Here is a 13,798-nt window from a genome sequence, read left to right on the forward strand (position 1 = left end):
GACCACTGAGTGTCAGTGTTTGTCTGATCAGTGTCAGAAGCGGTCAGTTAACCCATTCCAGCGTCTCAGTATCATTTTGGGTTTAGCTTTCAAGCTGATTTGGTGGCAGATTTAATTTCTCTGCCTGTGATGAAGGCCAAGGATTTGGTATTTCCAAGGCTGATCCAAAATCAGTCAACAGTGACTACAAAAACACTGTGTTTATACTCCTCAAAGGCTCAGCAATGGATTAGTATATCTCTGTGGCAGAAGTGACAGGCTGTATGTAAATAAATCTAATACGCTCCTATTGACAGAGAAGCAGACTGGGAGACAGAGAGGAAGAAAGCGAGATAAGTCGGTATATAAAAAATAAAAAAAAAAACAGAGCGAGCAGGGAAAGAATAAAAGACAGAGAAAAATATTTGACATGGAGGAGGGGGAGAGGGAGCGAGGAATAGGGATAAAAACGAGGAAGAAAAGGAGGTAAAAAATAAGATACAATAGACCAGACAGAGCGAAGGATAAAGAGCGCAGAGATGAGAGAAAAGAAGGTGAAAAGAATAAAAAAAAATGATGGGAGAAGAGGCGACAGAAAGATAAATGGAGACAAGATAAGTGAGAGGAGTAGGGAAGGAGAGAGAAGATGAGAAATAGAGAAAGGTGAGAGGAGATAGAGGGCAAAGGACAGAGAAAATGAGATAAGGTACAGAGTACAGTGGAGCTATCATGACTGATTTATGCTTTCATTTGACCCGTGTATCTAATCCAGCTCACCTTCAGCCTGTATCTGCGGACATCTTCTTTTCTGGCTCTCTTTTTAACCCAAAAACATAATTTGAAATTCAAATAATTTCTGTCACTCCTTTAAGTTTTTTTTTTTTAAACCTGAGGAAATTGGCCTGATTTCAGTCAAAATAATGGAAAAAAGTGACATTTTGTGAGATACAAGAAAATTATTTGAAGTTAAGCACATAACAAAGGAAGAAAAAAGGGTTTTAAAAGGGGAAAAATACAATCCAATAAATCCAATAAAATACATTTAAGAAAGGGGGGTAAGATAGGAAAAAATGTTTCTGATAATAATACTCATTACAGATATAGTTTTCTGGACATTTTTGCCCATTTTTACAAAATAAATATTCATTTAAAATAATTCCTCTCTCTCACCCTTTTTTGAAACAAATTTTCAGGTAATTTTATTGTCATCATTTCCTAATTTCTTGCAGTTTGTGGGACACTTCTTGCCATGTTGCTTATTGCCTTTTTCGCCATGTTTTAAAGGAAATCTGACCAATTTGCTTAGGTTTTAAAGGTTTAAATGCATATGAAAGGCGTATGAATGCAGCATGAGAAAACAAATGTAATTCCAGACAAAATGTTGATATCTGCTTTAGTTTGCGATGTTGATATTTTTTTAAAGAATGGATAGTTGAGTTGTCCTTCAAAGCTTATAAGTGGTCTGGATGTAAATTTGACATAAGTGTAACATGTTTTATTTAAATCAATGCATATTGACCAGGAAATGCTTCATCATCACCATCATATCATCATTGTCATAATCACAATCATCGTAATGACACAACACACCATAGATTTCCGGGCAGTGTTGTCTTTGATGCCCTCAGTCATCATGGCTGCTGCAGTTTTTACGTAACAAACTATAATTTATTATTCTTTACACACACAGGCTATAGGAACAGGTTTCAGCTAGCTAAGATACTTAGCTACCAACAGCACAAGACCTGCAGACCAGGGGGTGAGAGGACAATGTTTCTTGATTCATAGACAGAGTTTAGCCATTGTCTCTTTTTCTAGTTACTGCCTTGGCGTCCCTGACAAATTAATGGCTATGCTCACACCTTATCCCATTTAAATCCTTTTAAAATATCCCTTTTGAAGTCAGCACTTATTAATTTGTGTCTATGTCTAAATTATTTTCACCTGCTTGTCTTTTCTATCTCTTTACATTAGTGAGGTGACCATTGTTGCTGAAGTGCAGCTAGACTTAAATTTGCAATGCAGGATCAAACAATTCTCCATGTTTCTGTGCATCTTGACCTCAGACCAGCTCAGTCTCTTACAAATAATTTTTAATATATGTAACTATTCTGGGGTATCACTGCTAATTCAAAAATATGTATAATGTTCATAGATTCAGCAAAATGTAAGAGAAAGGGGAATATAAGTGTTTCTCCAATGCTGACTTCTTCAACCCAGTCACTAGAATAAATATTGGTATTGTACATCTCTGCAAACCAAGGATATACTAGATTTGTGCATTTTATATGTAACAGATATGTCAAAACAACGTTTCTCTATGTTTCAATTTTCACTTTTTTGTTGTGACACTGATATGGTTATCACGTGGTTAGGGTTAGGCGCAAAAAAACTTGGTTAAGTTTAGGAAAACATCATATTTTGGTTTAAAATACCCGGTTTGGTAGCTGCAGAAGCTGGCAAACATTTCCAGAACACCTTCTTTTGTTGTTCTTAAACGATGGTCTGCTGTTGTCTGCGGTTTGGCAGCCGTCTCACTTAAGTGTCACATCATCCTCCATTCCCTCCTCTTTATGGAAAACTAAGCTCCTATACCTGTAATCTATTTCATATGTGTAAAATGTACTAACATATGTGTGGTTGCAGAAACGTACAATGCCAACATGTTATTCTGCTGACACAGCTGGTTTCTTTGATGTAATGTCCCTTCTCATACAAGGCATTAGCCTTGACATTTTTATTATATAACCAGGACCATAACCTTTTGCTAACGCCTTTTCAACTTGGATTAGTTGCCATATCTTAAGGACAGCCTAAGATATATTATGCAGGATTTTCCTAAAATAAATATGTATAGACCCAGACAGAGTTAATCCCTCTCAATCATCACTTATGACCCACTAGAAGTGTGTGGCATTGCATCTATTAGCAGACACTCTGCCCTCTGCCTGTATTTTCTGATATTCCTATTTTCTGTGCTCCAGGAGTTTATCGTCCTGTACCCCCACAGCACTCAGATGAGGTCGGGGCTTAATAAGACCAAAAGCAGCGGGCATCCAAGAGCAGCACAGAAAAATTGCAAATATAGTGTGGTGTAATGCCAAACAAGAATGAATCTGGTGTTGGCTCTTACTTTCAGTTTCGCTGTCGAGCAAGTTTACAAACAGTGATCTACATAGTTTAATTTTAACCATGTTTTGTTTGGATATTTTAATGATACCCAAATGAAAAAAAAGCTGGAACCCAACATCTTCTATATTAAAAAGTTCTGTCTGTTATTTTGATAGTGATACTACAATACAGGCAGTACCTAAAGAAATTCAGCTCCTGAGAAATAGCCTTCCTCTTGTCTCAGCCTGATCCTAATTTAAGATCTTGAAATGCTCTTTTTCCTCGCTCACTGCACTGATCTTTATTACGTCTGAAACAATCAGCTCTTGATAACAGTAAGAACTAAAAGAAAACTTCAACTATTCTCAACTCTGTATCCCTTCTCAGAGTTGAAAAATTTCTGAGGAGCCTATGAGCACACCAAAAGAATTGCTGCTGATTAAGTCATTTGCTCCTTGTTTCTCCTAAAGGGAGTTCAGGAAAAACACGTCAGAATTTAGTAATCTCCAATTAAGAAACTGATTTATTTCTCAAAGACAAAGAAACAACTATTGTGGCAGCAAAATTTTCCTCTGCGTATGTTTCTTTCTGCTCCATAAATTCCAAATAAGGTGCAAAATAAAAAGTTATTTGTAAGAGATAAAGTTGGTCCTATAGCTTAACATAAAAAGTCATATCAAGCTAAAATGGTAACCCGTCACTTATTTGACTCTGCTAAATAATGTCTTGCTAATAAATATCAGAGACGAGGCAGCAGCTCGGGGCCCTTTTTTACTCTCAATGGCCAAACTCTTTCTACTTCTCTTTCAGAAACTTCACCAACTACTGAATACAAATAAATTAACACGACAAATAAACAAACATTACAGAGATATTTAAACCTAAAACAAAACATAGAAGTCATTAACACAACATAACACACACACATCATGAATTAGTTCAGAAAACCATAAACAGTTACATCAAAAAAAAAAAAAAACATTTTGGGGGGAACGCTGGGCCAACACACCATATCAGAGACTAATATAATAATATTTATCTGCATCATACCCAGGTATAAGATAACACACTGTTAACATAGTTTATTTCCAGCCAATTAAAAATTGAGAGGGTACAATAGTTTTACTGTAGGGGAGCAATATGCAATGAAAGCCAGATTTTTAAGATCACAAGTGTCCTACTTCGTTAATCATAAAATGTGAAAGTTTACATAATTATTTCATGACATGAATACTTATGAAAACACTATGTAAATCAAACAAACATTTTTTTGTGAATGAGAGAGTGCTAATCAAACAGATTCATCTCTAGTAAGTGATGATTACAAAGTTCATAACTAAAGGACTCTTTGGCGGTGACAGAATTTTTAAGGTGACAAAACTTTCATTGCATATTGCTGACCTTTGAGGAAAAACACAAGGACAACAATATGTGAGACGGATGAAAGGAAAGGAAGTCTTTAAGGAAGTGTGAAATGCTTTCCATAAATAGCACAAGATGGAAAGATGGATGGAGAGATAAAAGGATGAGGAGGGAGAGGAGGGGGGAAAAATAGCAGCGTCTTTTTTGTTGAATCCCTTATTCGTTATAATCCCTCTGGGCAAATCGTCCTTTTTAGGAAAGAAAGGGAGGGAAGGGAGGAGAGAGAGGGATGTCAGAGGGGATTTGATTAGAGAAATAAAGTGCAGGAGTCTGAAGTTTGTAGTCCTCAGATGAAGTTTTGTAGTCCTTGTTGGGAGACAGGGTTCTCTGAGATAGTGCTTCCGTGCCGTAGTAGCAAACATTCACCTCTGAGGGGTGAAATCAGTCTGTAAATGAATATTTGTTGTCTTTTGTCCTTTAAATCCCCATAACTTCATTGACACAACTGTGAATACTTATCAGCATAGTCCAAGGAATACCAGAAAAATTGTTTGACCGCTTTTTTGTCATGATAAGAGGCTTTTGATCTGTCTGTATCGATCAGAGTCATTTTACAAGCATAAGGGAAGCAAGAGCCTTATTCAGAGCAAAAGTGACAAATACAGCAAATTCCAGGTTAAATAGTTTGTTCCCCTTTAGTCTCTGACACCTGGAGGATGTTACAGGTGCAGAGAAGATCCAGGGAGAAACAGATCTGGTCCAAATAGGGGAGAATATCTAACAGTTGTCTCTGACCTCATTTATTTGAAAGGTCTCATCCATTTGCCGATCCAATGGGTTTCCTGTTTCATTTTAAACGCCCCTAACAGACTCAGGAGACTCTGTTTGATTTTCTATCCTATCTGTAGTCGAGGCGTTGGCTATATAATTGACATCTCTTTGTGTTTATTCATAAAGTTTCCCTCATTTCCTCTAAAATGTCCAACATTGGCTGTTGCTTTGGGTCTTAGAGGTCCAAGGGAACATCAGAGGAGCATTAGGCCAGACGAGGGTGAAGGGATCTGGGTGGGTTTTCAGAGGAACCACTGGCATTGGAGAAGTTTTGGAGGAGAAAGATGCAAACAAAACAAGAGCTGGGCACTACGTAACACCACAAACTCTTCTCGTCATTGTGAATATTGGTCCAATCGATACCATACATACTGTAAATCCCTGATAATCGATCCAATTTTACAAACACTGACTGACCATGAGTGTCTTGAAACAGTTTAAATGATATGTTTCATGCTAGAGAGAGTACCAATTCTTTTTTTTTCCCCCTCTCAGCCAATATAATGGTAAGTTCAGCAGCAGCCAAGAGCAGCAGTAGGTGGTTGGTAGGCGAGTTGGAGGGATGATTGGTAACAAATACTGCAGTGAGAATGGCTTCAAATGGAAGTCAGGGAACAGATAAGGTGTGTGTGTATGTGTATGTGTTAGAGAGAGGGAGAAGGGTAAAAATAGAAAGAGGACGGAGAGAGGAAGACAAAAAGTGGGAGAAAGGTGTCAGTTTGAGAGTCAGTGGGAGAGAACTGTCTTGTGTGCATAAAACAAGCTCTTCCATCTCTCTCCTCTTTGAGCCCTTTTTAATTTTCACCCCTTCCAACCTTCACCCTTTCACACGCTGACCCTCCCCCGTCCCGTCGCTCCTCTAGGCCACTGAGGAGATCTGTTTCTCCTCCCTGTCCTCCCCGTCTCCCTCTCCGTCTCCCATCAGCGGCTGCCTCTTCTTTAGCTCTCTCTGGTATTTGGCCATCAGCGAGGCATAGATGCAGCCATAAGCCGCCGCCGCGACCATCATGATGCAAACAATGCCGCACACCACACCTGCGATCACCACCGTGCCGATGGCGCGGCGTACGCTCACGGGTCGGTAGCGTGCTCGGACGCAATCTGATGGGGGGTCTCCTCCTCCACCTCCTCCTCCACCTCCTCCCGTGTTTGAAGAGTCGTCACCAGCATTGCTGCTGTCAGAAATTGGCGTTGCCCCGCTGGGGTTCAGAGCGTTCCTGCTGCAGGGAGGAACACCTCCTTGTCCGGAACGGGAACCCTCGCCTCCTCCGCCGTTCTCATCCTCAAGTTGGAGGCAGTAGTTAAACATTTCCACGGGGACGCCACGGATGTCTCGCCCACGCAGATCCTTCGGTAGTGTGCACTCCACCGCGTCCACCTTCCCCCCTGAAGGAGAGAGAAAGAGGTGCGGAGACGGGAGGACAGGGAGAGGTCATTTATAAAATGCCTTATGCCTTTAAAGCACTACCAATTAACTGAGAGAGAGGAAGAGATAGAGAGTTGGGTGGTTGTGCCAACACTAGGATGAGTCATACATCACTTAACACACACACTGAGTTTGCTGTGCCCTCTACACTAAGTTGAAGATAGCCTCAACTAAGCCCTTCTATAATTCATCAGACGACATGCCTGGCTTCAGCAGAGCCATGTGTGCAGGAGAGAAATATCTGAGTCACTAATTCCCACAGGCGGCAGGAGGGTGGGGGGCTCCACTTCGTTATCATCACATGCTGCATTTGTCTCCACACATAGTATTCGTCTCGAGGTTGCGTGTTAGAAAGCCATTGATCCGCGCCCTCAGATGCGCAAGGCAACAGAAACAATGAGATAAATGCGGAAGATAATAGAGAGACAGAACGAGTAAAGTGGTATTTAGCCCCCAGATGCTTTTATCTCTGCGTGTGACAAAAGAATCCCCTCTGCAAACAGAGCTCGCTCCCCAAATATCCCAACCGCGTGCGCTTGGAAGTGGTTCGCAGAAGATGGGAGTCAACACAGGCTGCTGTCAGCGAGCATTTCACACTTGTTCGGTGCTTTGTCTTACTTTCTATAACACATATCGTGCATCATCTCCCCTTTTAACAGCCACTGTCATGCTTTCATGTTCAACTACGAAATGTCTCCTTGTAATTTTTTTCCTGCTGCTCTGATGATTATTAAATTATCATGTCTGCCGCATGTCAGTCTTTGTCTAACTTGTACTGAACTGAGCTGGGGAGTAGGGCCCGGCAAAGCAGAAGAGAGAGGGATAAAGCAAAGAGGAGAATGGAGCAGAAAAGAGAAGAGATGCTTCATTAGCGGGGCAGCTGAGGCCTGAGGCGCTGCGGTGAATGTAGATTTTTACACATGAAAAGAGAGCGGAGAGCAGATGTGGTTATCTGATGTATTAAACAGCCTGCGGAGACACGTGGATAACGCACACAATGAGCATGGCAATGTGTATTCACACACTGATGCGGTTATATTATGTTGCTAGAAGCACAGGCATGCACAAGTGGAAACACATACCTAGCTGCCTCTCAGCTGAAGAGGCATTCTTCCTGCTACTTTATGACTCTTTTGCCCTCTTGTCCTGTCCCCTAACTGAAATCGAATGCACTCTTTAAAAGCTGTAGCATAAATCAAACATCTACCTCTGTACAGCAGCCACTCCATCCAGTGTTTAAAATCACGGAGGTTGCAGTCACATTCCCAGGGGTTGTGTCCCAGTTCCAGGTGTTGTAAGTTGGCAAGCGGCTCAAACGCTGCCCTCTCCAAACCGTGAAGCCTGTTACCCGCTAGAGACAGCCACCTATGACATAATTAGAATAACTTTCATTCAGTCTCTTAACTCCAACTAAAGGGACAAATTGACTCATGTGGCACAGAGTTAAAAATGCAGAAAACCATCACATGTAGTGTACTGCGACTACTGTCCACTAAATTCAATATTATCGTATGTTGAAGTTCATTTAGCCTTGCCAGTGTACAATAATTATCATATTTGTACAATAATTTTGCTCTCTGTTGTACAATCATAATGTCAAAAATCCCACAATGGACTGATCATTTTGTGATTTTAAGTGCAGGGAAACCTGTATGTCAAGGTATGTCAGATGCTGCCTTCCAGTGCTGTGGTAAATTTTAAAAACACACCCACTGCACAGAGGAAAGACGCAACAAATTGGACAGTAGCCTAGATGTCCAGAGCAACATCCCAACATCACACTGTCTAATCAGCTTTTAACATAAATGTTTTTTTTCCCCTTGTTTGATGAAATATTTCACATCAGTAAATTTGAAGTGTTTTTTTATAATGCTTCCAACAACCATGGTCGGAGACATTATGTTTTTGCGTTGTCCATCTCATTCTTGTGAATGTGATGTCTCAGGAATGCCTTGAGGGAATTTCTTTAGAGTTGGCACAAATGTGCATTCGGACTCCACAATAAGGGTATTATATTTTGGTGGTTGAAAGTCAAAGGTCAAGGTTACTTTGACCGTGCATGTGTCTCATTCTTGTGAATGCGATATTTCAAGAAGGCCTTTCCTCAAATTTGGCAAAAACATCTTCTTAGACTCAGTAATGAACTGGTTAGAATTTGGTATTCAGAAGTCAATATGACCTCACGAAACATGTTTTTGGCCATATCTTCAATTGCAACTTGACTAGTTTGTGGAGGCATACAACTGAGAGGCAGTATTTTCAGCTGTGCATCATATTGGTGACCGCAAATGTAAGTGGGACTTAACAGCGCACCTGTAAATGGTATTTACATGGTTTTGCCTATTTTTTCTCTGGGTTTTAACTTTTTTTTTTTTCATTTTTTAAAATATGATAATTTGAAGTCTGATACGATTCTTTAACATTTCCCATCTGGCAATGCTGTTGCAATTATATATTGATGATATGATCATATCCTGATGTAATTTTAGAAATTTCAGTTGTTGAAATGAATTATTCCAAGCTTATTTCCCTCAAAACCAGCAAAAGGTTAAAGGTGTCTACCTGAGGCTCTGCAGCTCATCCAGTAGTCCCAGAGGAACAGAGGACAGACCATTCAGGGACAGATCCAAACTCTGAAGACCCCCCAAACCCTGTAGAAACATCAAAACAAGCTTTCTGTTTAGCCATCTTTGCTTATACAGTACAGCATTGTACAGTAAAGTTTTATCCCCAAACTCATATTAGCATTATTGACTTCTTTTACTGTTGCCAAGGGGCATAGCTAGCATCACTCAGTGGGCTAATCTTATTTAATTCAGGGTCCCAAAGTGAAGTCATGACACAAGCTTATCATGCAGACTGCTTTGGTTCAGATAAAAGTGGATGAAAGTGTTGAGCAAACGGTTTATTACTAATTTACCACCTGGATGGGATCCCAGTCGTGTATAACTGCTTAGGTTGGCTCTACTCCTAAACAGAGCCAGTAGAGCCTCGCCCAGGAGTTCAAACAGTGTATCAGTAGCTTCTTTATTCATTCACACTCAGTATTTGGAAGGATTGACTAATCTGATGGTATATCTCGCGTGGTTCATACATTTAGCAGAATCTCAGATATGATTCTCAGCATGAATAAGGTGTTTATGCTGTCTTGTCAGTGAGCTATATCTTAAAAGTAAGGGGTCGTATAATCTGCGGTGCCTACCTGGAAGAGTTCTCTGTCCATTACTGTTAATGAATTGTTGTGCAGAGTCAGTCTTGTCAGGTTGGACATGTCCCTGAATAATCCAGCTGGTAAATTATCCAGATAGTTATTCGAGAGGTCCAGCTCCTAAAATGTACAAAAACATTTCATTTTCAATCACATACACATTTGCATTTTAGACACGTAGCTGATGTTCTTATTGAAAATGACTCAAAATTAAAAAGTGAAATCCATTCTGAGAGACTTAATGCATTAAGCCAGGAGGGACGTTAAAAATAGATTAACTGCTACAAAACTTAAACACACATTTTACAGCTTAAGATGGCACTCCTTTTCACAGTATCAAGTGTAATGGTAGGATAAGTGTAGAAATCTCCAGTGAAACAAGAATGGAAAACAAATTCTGTTTTTACAGCAGATAGATGCTCAGAAGTGTGGAAGTAAATTGTCTTCCAGTTCAGCTAATTAGAGAGTTGACTTTTTTCTTTAAAAGGTTCATATACAGTGACATGTTGCATATTTTCTTGAAGAAAGTAGTTGAGAATAGATTCTCACGGGTTAACAGATAAATTACAGTTTTACAGTACATTAAGCATTGACAGTGAACTGACCTTGATGTGCGTAATAAAAAACAGTGATAGTATTTAATACTGGAAATAAACGGCAGACAAATGCATTAAAGCTGGAGTTGGTAACTTTTATAAAAAAAAAAAAAACTTTTTTCATATTTGCTAAAACTGTCACCATATCACCGATAATCTGAATCTGAAAAAATGTTCCTTTGTCTACTCTGTTGCCTTGTAGTGCTTCCGATTGCTAATTGCTTCATGTGAACAAAAACAGCAGTTCAGAACCAATCAAAGATCGTCGGGTGGTGCTTGGTGCTTCGTTTGACTGTTTTCAACATGGCAGCCGTGTCACAGACTTTCTCATTTTACTGCTAAACAATATACTTAATAATGTTTCTGAAAACATTTTAGGTGAGAAATAGACAATGCAGTAACAGAATCTCTCATATTTGGTTAGCTATGCTACCCAGCAAGGATCAAATGTCAATATGACATCACTTTGGAGACCAAAGTTTGACAGATGTAAGATGTTGATTAGAATAAAAATCAGGTTGATGATATTTTAAACGAATAGTGACATTATTACAACATTTTTCAGATGCTCGCCATACCTTACAACGTTATTCTACGTCTGGATGACATTGGCACGAGACATTTAGAAAGTACTGTGATTTTGGTAACTCAACAACACAAGCCAACAAAATGTCAATGTCATCTGTCTTCAGTATTCTACGTCAAATTAAGGTTAGCATTAAATGTTGTCCTGACACTGAATTTTGGGCACCTGACTTCACAATCTAAATTCAACCAAATATCTTATGATATTTGACCTCAGTTCATGAGTGATGATTGACATGACTATGAGCAGAGTTTTTGTGTGCTGTGGTTCATTATAGCGAATGCTGTTTGAGGCAGCAGGAAGAGGAGGAGGGACATGATTTTTCCAGACTATTTGTCTTTTTTACTTGATTCAGAATATAGTGACAGCATCAGCAAAAAGTTGCTTTGATAAATGTTACCACCTGTGACTTAAACTTTCCATCATTTTTAGCTCTAAAGTTTTAAATATCATCTTGGCTGCACTTTGAAACAATATGCTAATGGTGAATAGCCCCTGCAAATTCTTGAAAATGTCAACTTTTGTAAACTTTTCAGACTGACTTAACTTTTCAGACTGAGAGCAGAGGTTGTCTGCAGTGTGTTCAATATGAGAGTCACTATACAGAATCACTTTTTGTCCTGAGGGATATTTGGTATGCAAGGTCAGTGCAGAGAATTTTGCACACACCATGCTAAATAACAACATAACAACACATTTTCAAATGCAAGATGAATAAGAACTCTACTGACAACATTTTTTTAAAAATAAAGGGCTGCAGACCTCCAGTGAGGAGAGGTTAGCGAAGGCAGAGGCTCCTAGCGAGGCGAGCTTGTTGTTGGCTAGCAGGAGGGAGCGGCTCCCCGGAGGCAGGAGGTGAAGGGGAGGCAGGGAGGAGAGACCCCGGCCCCCGCAGTCCACCACCAGGCCGTCTGAGTCGCAGAGACAGGGAGGAGGGCAGGAGGAGGCTGCCGGCAGCAGCGTCGCCAGGAGGCAGAGGACACAGAGGAAGACTTGAGGAGGAGAGACAGAAAACAAACATGATTTATTATTTATTTTTTTCAGTGAATAATCTCTTCAGTGTGGAAACCAATCAGGATGATGTGTACAGAGAAACTGCAGAGAAAGGGAGAGAAGTAAGCCGACACGTGAAGAGGAATTAACTGAAAGATGGAGTGGTTTTAAGAGGAGATGATTATTAGAAGAACTGTCTTTCACATATTTTACATTTGTTGAAAAAAGAGAGAAATAAATTAGAGGGGAGGAGGGGTGGAAGTCTGCCTATTTTTCTCATAAAAAAGGGACAATTTGGTCTCTGCCTACACATCCAGACGATTTCAACTATAAACACAAAAAATCCTGCTTAATTTATATTTTGCCTGAAGGATAACCACAGAACCAAAGCGCCTCTTGCGGACATTTGTTTTAAGTGGTGCATTGTTGTATCTTGGCTGGAGTGTTCCCATTGCAAGATGGTTTGTGGTATTAATTGTTTGTGTTTTTGTGTGTGTGTGTGTGTGTGTGTGTGTGTGTGTGTGTGTGTGTGTGTGTGTGTGTGTGTGTGTGTGTGTGTGTGTGTGTGGCCTACTTCGGCTAGTTATCCCATGGCAGCAGTTTATTCACAAAAATCTCTTTCCAAAAAGAAAAGCTCTACTTGTGTATTTGGTTTTGTGTTCATGGCCGGATAGGGATGTTATCAGACCATTAAATGTTTTTTATCTGTGGTTGTAAGCCGTGTAGTTATGGGTCAGCCCACTAAGTGGCCAATACCAGTGCATCAGGTTTCACTTTCACTTTCGTTAGATTAATGCAACACTTTTGTGACACTGTGTGCACGCGTTACTTTTTCCTCATGAATATTGGTTTCACATGGGACTTGAACCGAGGTCTCCTGGGGGAAATTTTGAAAAGCTCTTTGGGAAAGCCTTTTCTATCAGAGAGGTTAATTTCATGGCCTGATAATAGCCCTCTAAACCTGATAACAGTCAAATGTTTATGAGAGTCTTGCTTTGTCTTTATTCGTCTTTTTGAGTTTATTTTTGTGTGCATCTCAAAACAGTTGAAGAGAGACTCGTGAGGAAAACCCCTTCTGTTTTATTTCATTTTTGGACTCATTGTTTTCCTGCAGACAGTCGTATATCATTTCTCATCTCTGTTTATTTCTCTCTCCCTCTTTCATTCTGTCTCAAGTCTTTGCATCTGTCATTTTTCGCCCCTCTTGTGTCTTTATTTGCATCTATTAGTTCATTCCTTTTCATACTCATTTGTTTCTCTCTGTCTGTCTTTGCATCTGTCTGTCTCTCTCTCCACTCTTTAATTCTCTCTCTCCCACTTGAGTCTCTTTATCTTTCTCATTCTCTTTCACTTCAAGCCCCTCGGCACTGCTCTGTATTCCCTCAGTGTCTCGTTACAGTGGCTGACTTTGTTTCCGTCCAATGGCTTATCAGCACGACTTATGCTTTATCTCCCTGCGTGTGTGTGTGTGTGGGCATATGCTGGTGCGTGCGTGTGTGTTAAGCACCAACAAAGCGTGATATTAAGAAAACTACTCTGTCTTAACTCCAGACACAGACACAGCACTTTTTACTTCCTGACAACACTCTTTGCCTCACCAGCAGATTTCATCACTTGCATCATCTGCATATTATTAGCATCTATTTCTCAGTGTGCCATTGCCTTTTGTCACACTATATCTCACCCGCTCACTGTTGTTGTATTTT

The 13,798-nt window shown here is 40.0% G+C and overlaps 2 protein-coding genes across 2 annotated transcripts in view; one reads left to right on the top strand and one right to left on the bottom strand.

Annotated features, from left to right (window-relative positions):
- The window catches only part of cacna2d4a (calcium voltage-gated channel auxiliary subunit alpha2delta 4a), a 112,906-nt gene that overhangs the window by 34,538 nt on the left and 64,570 nt on the right, over nucleotides 1-13,798 (top strand). The window lies entirely within an intron of this gene.
- lrtm2a (leucine rich repeat transmembrane protein 2a) overlaps nucleotides 1,460-13,798 on the bottom strand; it is a 34,035-nt gene continuing 21,696 nt past the window's right edge. Inside the window, exons 3-7 of the mRNA XM_042511120.2 lie at nucleotides 11,862-12,091; nucleotides 9,912-10,037; nucleotides 9,272-9,360; nucleotides 7,917-8,074; nucleotides 1,460-6,669 (exon numbers count right to left, since the gene is read on the bottom strand). Of these exons, the coding sequence (XP_042367054.2) occupies nucleotides 6,143-6,669; nucleotides 7,917-8,074; nucleotides 9,272-9,360; nucleotides 9,912-9,980 (843 nt within the window). The 5' untranslated portion in view covers nucleotides 9,981-10,037; nucleotides 11,862-12,091 and the 3' untranslated portion in view covers nucleotides 1,460-6,142. The remainder of the gene's footprint in view (nucleotides 6,670-7,916; nucleotides 8,075-9,271; nucleotides 9,361-9,911; nucleotides 10,038-11,861; nucleotides 12,092-13,798) is intronic.

Source organism: Plectropomus leopardus, chromosome 22 (genome assembly GCF_026936395.1).
Source record: "Plectropomus leopardus strain MGB_pleo_1.0 chromosome 22, ASM2693639v1, whole genome shotgun sequence".
Lineage (NCBI taxonomy): Eukaryota > Metazoa > Chordata > Actinopteri > Perciformes > Serranidae > Plectropomus > Plectropomus leopardus.